The 18,224-nt window shown below is 33.1% G+C and overlaps 1 protein-coding gene across 3 annotated transcripts in view; it reads right to left on the bottom strand.

The window, feature by feature from the left end:
• RB1 (RB transcriptional corepressor 1) overlaps positions 1 to 18,224 on the bottom strand; it is a 155,184-nt gene that overhangs the window by 102,824 nt on the left and 34,136 nt on the right. For all 3 annotated transcript variants that reach the window (XM_044777159.2, XM_044777158.2, XM_070520658.1), the window contains exons 5-9: positions 10,580 to 10,618; positions 9,751 to 9,818; positions 6,149 to 6,259; positions 3,207 to 3,349; positions 944 to 1,021 (exon numbers count right to left, since the gene is read on the bottom strand). In XM_044777159.2, the coding sequence (XP_044633094.1) occupies positions 944 to 1,021; positions 3,207 to 3,349; positions 6,149 to 6,259; positions 9,751 to 9,818; positions 10,580 to 10,618 (439 nt within the window). The remainder of the gene's footprint in view (positions 1 to 943; positions 1,022 to 3,206; positions 3,350 to 6,148; positions 6,260 to 9,750; positions 9,819 to 10,579; positions 10,619 to 18,224) is intronic.

Raw genomic sequence — 18,224 nt, forward strand, 5'->3', positions numbered from 1 at the left:
TCTGTCAGACTCTTGTAGACTCCCGTAATGTTCTATTTCTTTGTCTGTCTCTTCCACTAGCACCTTAATGACAGTGACTGTGAGCTAAATTTCTGTATTGATGATATCTAGTGCAAGGCCTGGCACATATTAGGCACTCAATAAATAACTGTCAAATGAGTAAGTTAATTAATTCAAGGACTAGCTACCAATTCAGGTCAGAGAATCAGCAGTCTAGCTATCTTATTTCACGTCTTTTGGTCTTGGTGACTAATACCAGGTGCTTCTAAAACATTGATTTATCACTGAGTACTTTTTCTTCATTTATCTAAGCATCCTTTTCTCCACAAATTTCACTTACTACATAAAGTTCTCACTTGTTCTGTTCTCAATGAAGAGCAAGATATTTGAGGCAAAATGTGAAAAGAAACAGATAGATGGACGGCACACCATTAAGATAAAACATTTCTGCAATATAATCACAGTCATTTCAACTGAATTTATTTTCAATAAATAGTTTTTAAAACTACTCAAAGAGATGCTCCACAATACAGTAATGCCAATAATGTTGATGGCATTAATCAGGGATCTTATGCTTAAGGAAGCATAGCAAAGCAAATTAAATCAAATCTGATTGTGCATCTTTAGTTACATTTAAATATTTAACGGCATTTAGAATTAAAAAGCCTACACTTTGATTTTTGAAAAATTTCAGCATAAATCAATTTCTAGTGCAAATTACAAAATGTTGCTTATTTATACATTTGAGTATATATTCAAAAGGTTCTTTTGTTACTATATAAAATTGGTTCACCACAATTCTACTTAGATTCCTTTCCTTCAGCAAAAAATATTTAAAATACAGTAGAATGATCTTAAGAAATTTAGACAACTATTTTCTCTCCCGAAAGTCCCAAAACACATTAACTTTTTATTAAGTTTTCTCTCTTAAATTTCAGATTACCTCTGGAAGTCCATTAGAAGCTACAATTCCAAGAGAATTCATAAAAGGTATAAAATTTTTGAAATAAACATTTTTCACCTGAAAGAGATAAAGTTATAATGTGATCATTACAATTAAAAAAAAACTAATCTCTGTCACTATTAACACTAGAATGAAAGTGTTAACTGACAGTTTGATCAATGACTTACATTCAACCAAGTGTGATATTTATTTATAATTAATTAAATCATTTACTTTTTAATTTATGGAGGCAGACTTCAGGTCCTAAAATAGAGGTGGAATGGGGAATTATTAAAGAAATGGGACTTATAAGGAGAAAACCCATTGAAATAAACTTTAATAGTCTACACTTAACAAATGATGAAAAGATGGGAGGCTCAAAAAATTAAGTAAATTGACCAAAGTTACACAGCTAGGAAGTGGCAAAGTGTAATTAAAACCAAATCTGTCTCTTATCAAAGCCACAACTCCTTTCACTTCTCCACACTGTCTCTGATTTCTCCCCAAAGCATATTTTTGGGCCACTTCACACACATCATCTGTACCTAGCCTAAGGAATATCACGTCAATTATTTTAGCATACATTTAGGAAAATAATCTGTTTTTATAAGAAAATTTCACACACAAAAACAATAGCCAATAATTCAAATAAAAACCAAATGAAAATGTTTTATGGAATTACCCAGTTTCATGCAAGAGCACCTCACATTTAACATGGATGATAAAGATCATACTCAGAAAACTTGAAGTTATATTTCTGGCTATTCTATACACACAATGTGTTATGAAATTTTAAACAACTTACTTTTCTTCAGTTAACTTCCTTTTCCAAACTTGGAGTCTACATTTATTAAGGCAGAAATCATTTGAGTTCCTATCTTCAAACTTCATAAATAAGTTGTAAGAATTAACCCCCTGTAATACTTATTAGTTTTGTTTTCTAATTAACTTGCACTTAACTAGAATATTTATAAGGTAGGTAATTCTAATTAATCAGTTAGTATGACTAACCAATAATTATATAACCATATGTATAACTAACCAAAGTTATACAATCATTAATGCTATATGTAAATAATCAAGTGTCACTTAACTAATTAACGTCAATTACTACCAAAGCTTTTAATCATCTATACTTTAAAAATCACTACCATAAAAATTCTAAATTATAAAAAAGTTATTTAAAATGAAAAGTAAAAAGATGATTTATTCTTGATTTTATAAATGAAATTTTGTAAGTAGTTCTGAAATCCAGAGAATTAACAACCAGGAATTAGAAAACTGCATTTATTCCCATTCGTTATCTTGAGGGACTAAGCAACAGACTAGAGTAACAAAAAGTATTTCAACTACATTTGTCAGCTTATTAGCAAAGACAATTTGTGATTCTAGAAAAGTGAAAAAGTAAATACATATGTATAAAGTTAATACACCTGTACCTATATGTCTGTAACTATATTTTGTTGAAATTAACAAAAGCCACAGTGCTAAAACCCAGATATCTTGATAAATCATTTCAAAACTTCTTAAACTAGATTTTGAGATCTAGACCCCCATTCCTTCTCAGAGCTGACAGAGAACTTTCAAAGATGTGACATTTCACACAGTTGTTTGGTGGTAGTGAATTATGGACATTACAACAACGTATGAGAGAACCAGCATGGTACCAGTAGCAGATGTCTCAAAGTCTAGACTCTGTTAGTAATTAGCTATCAGTCTCTAGAAGCTTGTTTACTCATGACTAAAAGGAAACTGAGTAGATTATTTGTAAGATTCCTTCCAATTCCAACATTCCAGATTCTATGAACAAGATAAGCAACTCCTGGGTAGTTCATGTGTATTCTCTACCATCCATTAACATCTGGTGTAGTATTTAGAAAGAGAGTAATTACAGAAGGCTGAACAGAAATTTAATGTTGGTATCATTTATTGCTAAACCAAAACACTAGCGTTTTCTTAGAAGGATATTTTAAAACATTAGGGGTATCATAATCACAGAGGAATCAAAGAACAAATACATTTGAAAACTACTTACTGCCTTAATAATGTACATTTCAGTGATTCCAAAGTGAGGGAGCTACTCTCTTTAAAATCAAAGTAACTGAATATGAAAATTAAGTTTTTTCTAAATATTTTGCTACTATAAAAGAGTTGGCACTAATTACAAAAAGCAAGCTCATCACAAAAAAAGTATATACTGTTAGGAAGAACTTACATCTAAATCTACTTTAACTATTTTAAAAAAATTATGAAGTTAAATTACCTCATCTATATTACATTCATGTTCTTTACAGAGAACTTCAATAATTCTTGTATCATTTTCTAGTTGTTTTGCTATCCGTGCACTCCTGTTCTGACCTCGCCTTGGTGTTCGAGGTGAACCATTAATAGGTATTACAGCTGTTTCTGTAAAAATGGTAAATTAGATAAGAACAATTGCACATTCCACTGTATAAAATAATGAAGTATTCTAATTATAACTCGGAAGGTCAGAAATAATCTTGGTAACAGTCTGCTACCTTTATTTATTAGGCTTCATTAAAAGGCTAACAGTTTCATTTATTTATTAAATATCTATTATAAGTTATGTACTGATAAATAGTTTTTGCCATCTCTATTCTCTTCTGCCCCCAACTAGCCCAAAAAGAAACTAAAATATTTAAAGCCCCAGAGACAAATAAGAGGAAGGCAAGGAAAAAGCCAACTTATAAACTAATTCTAAGTGTATCCTACTTAGTCTGCAAGGGGAAAAAATGTTTTCTATTTTATTTTATTTTTTAATTGTTTTTGAGGAAGATTAGCCCTGAGGTAACTGCTGCCAATCCTCCTCTTTTTGCTGAGGAAGACTGGCCCTGAGCTAACATCCATGCCCATCTTGCTCTACTTTATATGTGGGATGCCTAACACAGCATGGCATGCCAAGCAGTGCCATGTCCGCACCCAGGATCCGAACTGGCAAACCCCGGGCCACCGAAGCGGAACATGCGCACTTAACCACCGCGCCACCAGGCCAGCCCCTGTTTTCTATTTTAAAGAATCTTAAAAATAATAAGTATTTACAGATTCAATTTCTAGATACAATAAAAATAAATAAGTAAATTTTAAAAGTCTTACTAAATATCATAGTAAATTATGATGCTTTTAAAAGATAAGTATACAAATAACATGATAATAAACCGCAATTAAAAAAAAAATCACCTGGATTATTCTGAGCATTCCCAATTCAAACTGAACATGGATTGAGCTACTATAAAGAGATTACAGATGATCAAGTATAAAAAGTATTAACTGCCTCTAGGCCCAACCAACAACTTACAAGAAATTGAGAGGAAAGAGAAACATGTTGAACTGTACCACAGGATGCAATCAGTAAAAATTAAACCATGGGAAACTCAATAGGACAAACCACCTTGTTATTTAATAAATAAATTACAAGAAAAAAAAAAGAGAAAAAGAGGAGGAACTTTTTAAAAAGTCTTTTTAAAAGCATATTAACCAATTACAAAGTGTACATCTTATTTAGATTCTGATTTAGTCAACCTGTAAAAAACTTTAAAAATTACCTTTATAAGACAACTGAAAATCTGAACACTTACTAGATATTTGGTGGCATTAAGGAATCACTCTTAATTGATTTTTAGGTGTGGTAATGGTACTGTCATTATGGTTTTTAAAAAGACTTTATCTTGGGCTGGCCCCATGGCCTAATGGTTAAGTTAAGCAAGCTCCACTTCAGCAGCCCGGGTTCAGTTCCTGGGAGCGGACCTACACCACTCATCGGCCACCATGCTGTTAGCTCAAGGTGAATCTTTCTCAGTTAAAAAAAAAAAAAGAGACTTTATCTTTTTGAGATATACACTGAAATGTGTAAGGATGAACTGGTATGCTTCACAATAATGTAGCTGGTGGAATTGGGCAATAGATGGGGCTATAGGATGACCATAAGTTACATGCTGAAGGTAGGTGATAAGTACATAGACGCTTACTATCTACTTCTGTATTCACGTGAAATTCTCCACAATAAAAAGTTAATTAAAGATTTACCATACTCAGTCAATTCAACTCCTCATACTGGTTTCTTTTCAACACAGCACTTAGAGAATTAAATGTACATTTGAACTATCCAAAAGAACAAAGACTCTCCACCTAAAGTAACATCCTACATCAACTCATTAAAATTACAACATCAAGAAAAAGTGAGGAAAAGGCATAAAAAGGCAATTTTTTAAAATTCAGAAAATTTTGAAATATATTATTTTCTATTTTTCTCTCCCTCTGTTTTGCATGTGGTTTCTGCTAAACTACCTGCTTTTTTTGTCAAAGCATGCTCAACTTATTTCCAAAATTCTGCTCTAGACTTCATTTTTCCTTGAAGTTATTGTATAGTTAGGCTTCAGCTTTTCAGCTACTTCAACAACACTTTGAGACATCCATGTTTTGATCTGTCCTCTATTACTTTTAGTATTATTAATAATTTCACCATTTTAGAGCAAGGAATGAGTTCAGCCTTAGTTAAGTTCACATTTTTCTGTAGTATAATAAATGATTTTGAAATCCTACTCTTGATGCCATGTAAGGAAGCAATTCCATTCTGAGAGGAATATACCTTATCTTTGCTTAATGCTAATTATTTTAGTAAGTTATTTTTATTTAAATATAAAATATACTTCTCACTACCCACTGAAGCAGATCAATTACAATTCATATGCAAAGAAAAAAGTAGTCACATAATCATTATAGCATCCAATAATAAAAATTTAGTTAATCTGTTCCTGTAGAATGGGCCACTCTTTCCCAAGCAATTTCATTTCTATCTGTGCCTTGCCTCCTGGTTTTCTCTTTACTGGGAATGCCCTCTCCCGACTTCCTACAACACTCTAATCCTAACTATTCTTCAACACTCAATTCAATGCTACCTCTTTTCTATGGTCTTCCTTGGGCTTCCCTAGCTGGGAAAACTTTCTCATCTCCTGAACTTCCATAGCATTTGCTGTATTTTGGCCCAGACCACTTTCTACCATATGCTGTCATTACTTATTTGTCTCATCTCTCCTTCTATATCTTACACTACTTGAGGGCAGAGGCCATGTCTGATTTATTTTTTATCATCCCCTTGGCTCTAGAACCATATTTTGGATCTAGTAAACATTCAATAAACAAATGAATGTTGAAGTAGGAGGGGCATAAATTATTTAAAATACTTACTATATGGTTCTTTGAGCAATGCAGGAGGTGAGAGTTTGATAAAATAGTCAAGGACACACAGCATTAACTGAAATGAGATCACCAGATCATCTTCCATTTGTAATACTTCCCCTGAAAATAAAAAACGTTCACATTTAAAGTAAAGTTAGAGAGTGAGATCTTTAAGTCACGGAAAACTGTAGGTATGAGTATATCCATATACTCATTTATTCAACAATCACTAGAGGCAGAGGCATGTTAAAGATGTTTTTCTTTTTTTTTGGCAAAAACTCAGATTTGAAATGTACAAAAACATAAATAAAAAAACATAGTTACAAAATTACAAATGAAGTATAAGTCTACCAGGAGAATTTTACATTGAGGTATTACTATAATTCAGTTCCTATATCTAAATTCATTTTGTTTTTTGCTTTTTAAAAACTACTTTCAGTTTTGGTAAGAGCTATAGAATTTAATACTTTTGAAAATAATTTTGAAATATATGTTAATCTTTAATTCTACTTATTTATGAAGCCTCATATATTTTCAATTTTAACCTCCCTCCAAAATATTACAACAACCAAAGCCATTAAGAAATAACAAAATTAGTATAAAACTGTAAAGTCATCTACAAGTAATTATTTAGCACAAAATTCTAAAAGTTAATATAATAAATATACAACTAGTGAGCTGTGAGGAAATAAATGCATATAATAAATACCTGAGGAAAAAATTAGTGTAGCTACACAAAATGTACAGATCATGATCAAATATAGCTATGACATATTTGCTTATGGCTCTATGTTGTGCATTATGTTTAAAAGACTCATTTTCTGTCTTCTTGGTATCTGACTGCTAAACACTAATATCCCAACAAATACTGACGTATAGAAACCATGTGTGAAAACAGGTAACTGTGCATCAGGTAGCTTTTCTATATCTATAGGTATGGTGTAAAAATATGTTGGTAATATACTTAGAAGTTGTGAGGAAATACCATAGAGGTAAGAATTATATCAAAGACTTGTACGGGCCGGCCCCGTGGCCGAGTGGTAAAGTTCGTGCACTCCCTTTCGGCGGCCCAGGATTTCGCCGGTTCAGATCCTGAGCGCGGACGTGGCACCGTTCATGAGGCCATGTTGAGTTGACGTCCCACATGCCACAGCTAGAAGGACGCACAACTAGAATATACAACTATGTACTGGGGAGATTTGGGGAGAAAAAAAGCAAAAAAAAAAAGGACTTGTAGTTAAAAGTAGTACAGGGAAATCAGATCAAAGAATCTCTCTCCTCCAATAGCTAATAAAGTGAAAGGAAAAAATGTACTGGCTAAGTGCTAATACCAATACCAAATTTGAGAGAGACTGACTCAGAGAGTTTTCCTCTTTTTACTTGGAGGGAATAGAAATTGCAGATTAGAGAAGAGTAAAATGGAGGAAGTAAAGAACTATAGCTAACTTTCTAACAAACACAGAGACTCCAGTACATGCTCAATTGGGGAACAATCTAAATTCCAACACAATCCCATTATGGAAAGAGAGTATAACTGCCATTAGAAGTATTCTGTTTTAGACTTCATTCTAACAGAAATCTCAGAACAAAGACATATTCCAGATGAATTCTCCACTTTCTCCCTCACCCTCTGATTAAGTATAATAAGAAAGTCTTCTCTCATATTACAGCTCTTTAAGGAACACAGTAAGTCACAGATCAAGTGAAAAGTGAGTGGAGGTTTACTCACACACTACATCAGAGAAAACATAACATCACATCCCACACCAGAACAGAATAGAACATCACACCCCACATCAGAGAAAACAGACCATCAGGTCAGGGTTGCCCACATAAAGTCCCAGCAACATGGGAGGAAAGCACAGTAATTACACAAACATATTACAGAAAAGAAAAAAGAAAAAAAACAAATCACAACATAAGAAGGGGAAAAAATCAGATAGAGAACCCAATCTGGAAGATAATCTATTAGAAGAAAATGCTCTGTGAGCCCCTGCACTAGGAACTTAAAAATCACAAATTATATAAAAATAAGGAGGTAGACAAGCTAAGAAAACACTGAGGACCAAATAACACCATTACAAACGTAGTTTAGCTCAAAACAGAAGAAAGGCTTGAGATAAAAACAGTCAATGCATAAGAAAAGGACCAAAGACTAGAATGATATAAGATAGTAAATATGGAGGACAAAAACAATCCAACATAAGATGGTTAATATTCCTGAAACTTAACAGAATAGAATAGTACCTAATTGAATAGAATGATATTCAAAAATGTAGTAAGTTAAGTTTTTTCTGAAATGAAGTGCAGAACCTTCAGTTTAAAAAGGGATATAGCGTTCCAAGAAAAGCTAACACAGAATAATAAAAATCAAGAGATATCCTGGTTAAGGTACTGAACTTCAAATTATTTTAAAAAAAAAAAGAATTCTTCAAGTATTCAGAAAGTAAACTAGGGGGGAAAATTAGGTTAGCTTCAGATTTCTCAACAGCAATGTTCGATGCCAGAAAACAGTATCTTGAGGAAAACAAACATAACACAAGAATAGGATATACAGCCAAGTTGTCCTTCAAGTATAAAGACTATGCACATGATTCATAAACATGCCAAACATAGGAAATATGGCACCAAAAGACTTTTTTGAAAAACTCCTTCATGGTAAAATCCAGCCAGCTATGGATGAATCAAAATAAAGAACTCAGAAATGGAGAAGATACAGGAGTGATGATAAGCTTAGAATCCATTTAAATACAGAAGTGAGACTAAACAAGTGTGATAATTATAATTACAGAAGAGAATGTAAATGTTATAATCTTTGATAATGTAATGATAACAATCAAATGAGCAAATTTGAAAGTGGGGAATGGGGAGGTGACAGGAAGAGTGAGAACGCTAACATTCTTTTTCTTCAATGCAGATTAATAATATATTGCTTTAAAATGAAACACAAAGTTAAAAAAAAATTCTAACCTCTTAATTTTTTCATAATCTTAGAGAAATATTTTAGGAAATAATACTGCTTAAATGAAAAACATCTAAATTTAAGCAATTCCTTCCGTTTCTCTTATTTTCTTCTACAAAATTCAAGTAAAATTAATTTTTATATTTTAAACACAGCACTATAATATGATCTTATTTTTAGAAAATTATATCTATTTGTGAATTCACTCCTCCATCCACCTTTTTTTTATCAAAATGTATGCACAAAAATATATCTGGAATGACAATCACATAATTTTAATGATGATTATTTCTGGGTGAGTTTTGCGCAATTTTTCTACATAGTTCTTGGTATTTTGCTGTATTATTTGAATTCTTTATGATGAGTATATATTATTTTTATAAAAACAGTAACATTATTCTTAAAAAAAGAAAGGAAGGAAGAGAGGATGAAAGAATACTAGAAACAGGAATGAAATGAGACATTCCCAAGGTTGCTTCCAGTACCAGAAATACAGGAACTTGCTAACAGTTCACAAGCCACAAGAGAGAACTGAGTGGGGGGAGGGAGGAGTTAATATTAAACTAAATAAAAAGTTTTGAGCTTACTCCAAAAGAAGTATCAATTATTACATTTGAAGTACTAGCACATAACAAACATCATGACTTACCTTTAGCTAGTAAAAATGTGATCCAAGAAACTTTTAGCACCAACAGAGAATTTATTTCAGTAGATATCCTAAGAAACAAACAGAAAGCAGAAAAAAAATTTTATACTGACAGTTTTCCAACTGTAGCTTTCTTAATTAGACTTGAGTTGACTACACAATAGGATATAGTCCATTTTAAATGCACAATCTATCCATGAACTCAATTTGTCTCAGTTCAGTTGGTGTTTTTACCAAGATATTTACATTCAGCCCCAAAGAGAAGTATACATTCTGTAAAGAAAATATTGACTATCTCAATTCTAACCGAAAAATATGCACAAGTAGCATACAAATGTACTTGGTTTACAATTACTTAATACTTTTCTGCTCTTTGTTTTCTAATTAAAATCAACACAGTCAGCAGAACAGAGGTTTGGGTGACCCTAGTTTACCAATTTAACACTATGCCTTGATAATTTTTCCATATTCACTCGCTTGCTGGAATTAACACAAAAATTATGCTCTGTGTCTTCGTTAATAAAGTGCCTATAATGGACCCTCAATAAAGATTTAGACAATGAATTTGCATTTTTCCCAGAGATGGTGTTGCACTGAATCAACTTCCACCTTATTAGTTCTCCCTTATAGTAAAAGGCACATATTTCATACCATTTTCTTTGTGATAAGATGAATAATATGCATGAAGGTTAAATCTATGACCTTAATGTATGAAGTAGCACACTATAAACAATCAAACTAATCCTGACATTATCAACATTCTTGGGATTATTCCAGAAAAAATCTTTTAAGAAAACCAAAAGTGAAAAATAACATGCTCTGAACTACTTACGAACTGCTGGGTTGTGTCAAATATATACGTTCACATGTCCTGAAAGAAAGAATGAATTATATTAACATTATGGTTTTTTTTAAGTTACTTTTTAATTTTTTTCATAATTCTGAAAACAATTTTATCATGTTTTATTCATCTCATTTTAAGAAGTATACATTTTAAAACAAAAAAGTATAGCATTATTAAACAAAGTTAAAGATTTTTCCAACTTACGACATTTCACTCATCACTGTAATATCTAATTACAAAAGGACTGGATTCCATATTGTGCATTTATGACTCAGAATACATTTTGTAATTGAATCTTGATCTCATTAGAATCCCAGATCAAGTCATAAAAGCCTATTTAATACTTTCACTAAAACAATACAATTGAAAAGTACTACAAAACCTACTTGTTTAGAACAATGAGTTCTGGAATTGCATAGTAAGGATCTCCACAGACCTGCTTGCCAGTGTAATAACCATAACTGGTGAAAATTATTTTTGAAAAAACCATTTAAACTCTATGGAAATTTTCTTAAGGGCATGCAGCAAAAAAGAAAACATTTCTTCAAGAAAATCTACTACATCTTGGTAAGAACAATAACAGGCTGTGGAATTCAAGGCAAAACTCACTTAGTCTTCCTCTCCAGCTCAGGATAACAAAGGTCTACCCCAGGCATGTACAGCCAAGACACAGGGCTGCTGTTTCCCCAGCTCCCAGCCTAAGACTATCTCTCTGGGAAGAGTAGGCTATCAGCATTTCTCATCACCTCCAGCTCTGTGTTGCAGAAGGTCTATCCCAGGCAGGAGGAGCTGAGAGGTCTGGGACTACCTTCTTCCACTTAGACCCACTCATAGGGCAAGAGTTCTACTCCAGGCACAGCAGATCAAGAACACTGGGGCCCTGACTTCCCTTGCCACATTTAGCTCACAGGACAGAGGTTTTGGACAAGAAATGCAATCAGAGAAGACCAGGGGCTATCACCTCTTCTCAGTGCCCCCATTCTTAGAGGTGTCATTCCAAGAAAAGGAGGACATGTCCCCACCCTGACCTCCTGAGCAGTGGCACAGTAGTGTCACCCAGGGGAGAAGCAGTCCTTAAGAATAGAGAGCTCTAAAGATCTCCCCAAGGGAATTAAGTTCATTTGGAATGGAGTATGGGGATGTTCAAGGTTAAGAGCACCAGTGACAACCAAAAGATTTCAGTGGTAAGCAAGTAAGAGGAGGCTGGTAGCTCAATGAGAGCAACAAGCTAAATCCGAGAGCATCTAGGAGAGAACCAGAGAAAGAAACAGCTAGGAAGAGCTCTCCTGGGGTCAGAACAAGCCTCAAGGCTGGCCTCAAAGACCATTCCCGCAAAGAGAGCCAAATTGAATGGATCTGAATGTGGAGCAATTTGTGACCCAGGGCATTGTCAAAAACAATAAGCAATCAGTCAGCAATTAGTGGAAGTAACAGTTAGGTATGAATATCAATAGAAACAGCTTAACAAGAGAGATGTTGGAAAAAGTCAAAGAAAACTAAACAAATAAGCAAGAAAATAAGAGCAAATCCCAGAAGGGAGGAGAATCTAGTACCTAGGGTTACTACAATGTTATCAAAAATGTCCAGTTTTCAAAAATTAATATGAAATATGCAAAGAAGCAGGAAAAGTGTGACCCCTTTATAGGAGGAAAAAAAAGCAGACAACAGAAACTGCATTAAACAAAGCCCAGTTTTCAGGCTTAACAAAGACTTCAAAGCAGCCTAATATAAATATGTTCAAAGAACTAAACAAAATCACACCTAAGAAGAAAGAAAGCTATGCTGACAATGGCTCATCCAACAGAGAATATCACTAAAAAGAGAGAAATTATTTTAAAAGAACCAAATAGAAATTTGAGTTGAAAAGTATAATAACCAAAATTAAAAAGTCACTAGAGGGGCTCAACAGTAGATCTGAGCTGGCAGAGAAAAGAACAACTAAACTTGAAGATAGATCAAAAGAGATTATGTACAAATAATCTGAAGAACAAAGAGAAAAAGAGAAGAAAAACAAAGAGGCTCACAAAAATATAGGACACCAAAAAATAGACTAATATATGTGTGATGGGAGTACCAGAAAGACAGGGAAGAGGGATAAAGGGAGGAAGAGAAGGGAGCAGAAAAAAATATTTAAAGAAATAACAGCTGAAAACTTCCCAAATCTGACGAAAAACATTAATCTACACATCCAAGCAACACAAAAAACTCCAAGTAGGATGAACATAAAGAGATCCACACACAGACATATCATAGCAAAAATGTTGAAAGACAGAGAAAATCTTGAAAGCAGCAAGAGAAAAATGATCACATACAAAGGAACCCAATAACGTTAACAGCTGACTCTTCATTATAAACAATGGAGATCATAAAGCAGTGGGATTACACATTCAAACTGCTGAAAGAAAAAAATGTCAACCAAGAATCATATACCCAGCAAAACTATCTTTCAAAAGTGAAGGTAAAATAAAGACATTCCCAAACAAAAACAGAGAATGTGTTGATAGCATACTCACTTTACAAGAAATACTAAAAGAAGTTCTTGGGGCCAGCCCCGTGGCTGAGCAGTTAAGATCGTGCACTCTACTTTGGTGGCCCAGGATTTTGCTGGTTCGGATCCTGGGCACGGACATGGCACTGCTCATCAGGCCACGTTGAGGCGGCGTCTAGAAGGGCCCACAACTAAAAATATACAACTATGTGCTGGGGGGATTTGGGGATTAAAAAAGCAGAAAAAAAAAAAAGAAGATTGGCAACAGTTGTTAGCTCAGGTGCCAATCTTAAAAAAAAAAAAAAAAAAGGAAGTTCCTCAGGCTGAAAACAAGTGATCCACATGAAAAAACAAAGTGCACTGGGAAAGGTAATTATGTTATTATAAAAGAAGGTATATTTGCATATTTCTACACCTTTGTCCTAATTGATGTAAAAAGCAACTATGTAACACAATATGTATGTAATTGTATTTTTGGGCCTATAACATATAGAAATGTAATGTATTTGACAAGAGTAGCACAAAGGAGATGGGTGGGATCAAAGCTGTATTGGAGTAAACAAGTAACACTAGATGGTAAATCAAATCTGTGGGAAGAAAGGAAGAGAACAAGAAATAGTAAACAAGAAGGTTAATATGACAAACTCTATAAACATACACTTGCTCTCCTTTATACTCTCAACTACTTTAAAAGACATACAACCCAAATGTCTATAATCTGATGAATGGATAAATATAATGTGGTTTAGCCATACAATAAAATACTATTCCCTAATAAATATTAATGAACTATTGAAACATGCTATAACATGGATGAATCATGAAAACATTCTAAGTGAGAGAAGCCAGTGACAAAAAACATGTAAATCAAAAATTTATATAGAGAAAACTACTATCTTATAGTAAAAGGCAGACAGTGAAGCCTGATACCTTAGGGTTACGGTACATATTCAATAAGAACATGATTATTCTTCAACCTTGTTCTCAATACAAACACAGATGAAAAGAAGTTAATCTTGTTAATTTGCTATTTTTCTTCTTTAATCTGAGAGGTGACTCAATGATCACGAGGATTTACAGAGCTTGTTTTGCAGAAGAAAGAGAATGCCTTTAAGGAAGTTATGATCACCAGATAACCAGCCCCCAGCTGCCACTGACACCCAGAAGTATGATTGCCCAAGGGCTTAGCCAGAGTGAAAAGCAATTTCTCCATTTGTTTCTCCAAAACTCCTCCTCTTAAGCCCCTTAGCTTTATAAAGACCCCTGATTTCTTCTTTCCTTAAGGTGGATTTGAGAGAACCTATCCTCTCACCTTCTCGTTTTGGCCAATTCATAAACTTTTCTCCATCTCCAAGCCCTGATGTCTCAGTGATTGGTTCATATTGCACACAAACTTGAGATTAAGAGGTTCAGTATCAATAGTAATCAAGAAGGAATTTGTGTAATTATAGAAGAGATGTTTAACATCAGATGCATTGCTTTATATAATTTTGTAATTTAATGGAACCCAGAATAGAATGCCTTCATAGAATAAAGATAATTATTCAGTATAAATACGTGCTGTCTTTTATGTTAGCCACAAGCATCTGTGGCTACTAAACACCTGAAATGTAGCTAGTCCAAGTGAAGTTGTGCTATAAACGTAAAGTACACACTGAAGTATTCCAAAATACTTAGTATGAAAAAAAAGAATGGAAAATATCTCATTAATAACATTCATACTGGTTTCATGTTTTCTTATTGAAATATAATTCACATAACACAAAATTCACCATTTTGAAGTGTATACATTCAGTAGATTTTATTATATTCACTTTGTTATGCAACCCTCATGACTATCTAATTCCAGAATACTTTATCACCCCAAAAAGAGACCCCATACCTCTTAGCAATTACTCCCCATCCCTTCACTTCCCATTCCCTGGCAATTACTAATCTACTTTCTGTCTCTATGGATATGCCTATTCTGGACATTTCACATAATGGAATACAGGGCCTTTTTTGTCTGGCTTCTTTTACTTAGGTTAATGTTTTCAAAGTTCATCCATGTTGTTGCACATACTATATTTATAGTCCCTTTTATGGCTGAACAATATTTCATGATTGGATATACCACATTTTGTTTATCCATTCATCAGTTGACAGACATTTGGTTGTTTTCACTATCAGCTATTATAAATAATGCTGCTACGAACATTTGTGTAAAAATTTTTGTGTGAACGATACATGTTGAAATGAGATATTCTAGGATATATGGGTTTAATAAAATGTTACAATTAATTTCACTTGTTTCTTTTTACTTTTTGTCATGTAGCTACTAGAATATTTAAAATACATGGCTTGCATTATTATATTTCTATGGGACAGCACTAATGCAGCAGCTAATAACAGCTTTAAAAGCTACCATTTATTATCACTTAGTGTGTGCCAGGAGACAAGCCAACCAGTAACACTATCTTACTTAATTCTTATAATTATCCTGCAAGGAAAGTATTATTAGCTATATTTTACAGATTGAAATTAGAGTTTAGAAAAGTATCTTTCCCTAGCTCGCACAGTCAATAAATGACAAAATTAATATTCATATCTAGATCTGTTTAGCTTTTCTAAAGTTATCATAATCACTAAAGCACATTTATATATATATATATATATATACACACACACACTTATATCTATACATACATACAATCTACCTTGAAATAACAGGCTTTGCTATCACAGTTAATCTTCCCAATTGCTCTTCAGAAAAATGCACAAATAAGATAGAAAAAACCCTGTGGATCCACTTCAAGGCCAGTGAACACTAAATTATTTCATACACTTAGTCAATAAAAATTCTAAATCCCTTTTACAAAGGCCTGAGGAACCTTTTAAGGCCAAACCTGACTATGTCACTCCCCAACTTAAAATCATTCAATAACTCTCCATCACCTTCAGGGCAAAATCTAAGCTCACTATCAATCTGATCCCTTCCTGTATTTCAGCCATTAGCAATAGCAAAGTACATCACGCTACTGCTTTGGCTTTGTACACAGGGTAATCACTCTGCATAGGATGCTGAGTCCCAGTTCCTACACATTTTGCTTAGTGAGTTTCTATTTATCCTTTAAACTCTATTCAGACACTGCCTCCTTCTATAGTTTTTTTCTTGATCAAAAACACCCCATAATCCCCCTTCTTGCCCTTAAACATACATAATATTTTGCCTACTATATAATTTCTACTTCTTACATATAATCCTCTACAACAGTGTATCACATGCATCGTTGCACTTATTTTTATTAAAAAATTATTTATTTATTTACTATAAGATTCTAGATGATCATAGTGTCTTATGATTTTGTATCCCCAAAATCTAACAAGTAGCCAGGTACTAAGTCACTTACTTACTTAATGCTTACTGTAGTTTTTTAATTTATCTGCAATAAAACAGCTGATAGCCTAGAGTTTCTTAAAGTATATTCCACAAAACACTGCTTCCAGAAGATTTTAATTAATGTTATATACATATAAACATATATTAGTAGACGATTAAATTTAGGAAATGCTGAACTCAACAGATTCAACAGATTTTATTATACAGGACTTCTAAGAACCTTGGGTTGCCAACGTACATTGTGACTCTTTAAGGGGGATATACAGTATGCAAGTTTTCCCAAATCTGGCCAGAAATTTTTTGTTTTAAAAACTAACATTCATGGAAAATTTACTACGTTTATGCCAGGCACTGGACTCAGCACCATCCATGCATTATCTCATTTAATACATTAAAAAATCTAACAGGATGGCACTATTATCAACTCAATTTACACATTAGAAAACTAACCACTAAAGTTAGGTAATTTAAGTTGTCCAACATCACACAGTACATGTTGGAGCCCAGACTAGAATCCAAATCTGTCTGACTCAAATTAAGCTCTCCTAGAGCCTCCCTTTTTTGATAGGGCATCATACTACTGTTTTGAAGAAAATTCTTTGAGAACTCTGATCTTGTGTCCTATTTACTAACCTGAAATAACCAGTGTTTACAGTGGCCTAAAGGAAAAACACAGGGAATGGGAGGTAGGAAGAACCTAAGCACCTTAGAATTGTCCACACAACAGCACACTTTCTAACTTTCTTTTCTAATTCTCCCTTAGTTGCCAGGAGAATCGTAAATACAATGCAACACTAGAAGGTTTGATGGGTAAAGAAAAGAGGTAAAACAGAAACAAATATCCAAGCAGATTTCTGATCTCAAATAGCAGAGCAAAAAACCTAGAAGTATCCAGTTAAAATTATTACTGTAGGAAAAAAAAATCAAGACTTCACTCCAAACTAAAATTCTATATTTAGAAAAAACCTGATAACTATAGAGTTTGAGGCACCAGTTTTTACAGACTAGATTTTTCTTAAATGCTGGCTTAGAGAAGTTTTTTCTTATTTTATTATACAGGTAAAACATCCTCCTTAGAAATGTAAGCTACTCATATAAAACCTCAGTTAACATTTTGGTATTCTTCTTTCTAGTCATTTTATTCAATGAGTCAGTGTCTAGGTTTATTCTGCAGTTATAATCACAGTATATCCTGCTTTATGTATTTAAATTAGAAGCATTTTCCCCATGTTGTTATTATTCCTCATCAAATTTTATTTTATACTTATAATATTTAATGTTTAAATTATATTTTGTTTACTTCAGTCATGCATAAATAGGCTGTTTCCAATTTTTCAGTGATCTTAATATTGCAATAAAAATCTCTAAAGCTCTCTTGTATTTAGGTTAGTATTTTTAGGATAAGCTCTTAAGATATGAGTTAAAAGGTTGTAAACAAATTTAAGGGACAAAAAGCACTTAGAAAGTCCCTGTTAGATTAAAACAATAAAAAGTAAGACAAAAAATTATATATACAAGATTACATAGAGTAGATTACTCTATGTAATACAATATCCAAAGGAAAGAAACATTCTAAAATGTGAAACTGATTATCTCCAGTGTTAAAATTTGGGGTGATTCATATTTTCTTATTTATGCCCGTCTGTACTTTTTTCCAAGTACTGTACAATTAATTCACATGCTTTATGCAAATTACTTATTTTTTTTAATAAAAAAAATTCCCTTTTTTCCTCTGCAAAGAGCTTCTACTCTATTCAAGAAAGGCC

This window comes from Equus asinus, chromosome 11 (assembly GCF_041296235.1).
Source record: "Equus asinus isolate D_3611 breed Donkey chromosome 11, EquAss-T2T_v2, whole genome shotgun sequence".
NCBI classification, from domain to species: domain Eukaryota; kingdom Metazoa; phylum Chordata; class Mammalia; order Perissodactyla; family Equidae; genus Equus; species Equus asinus.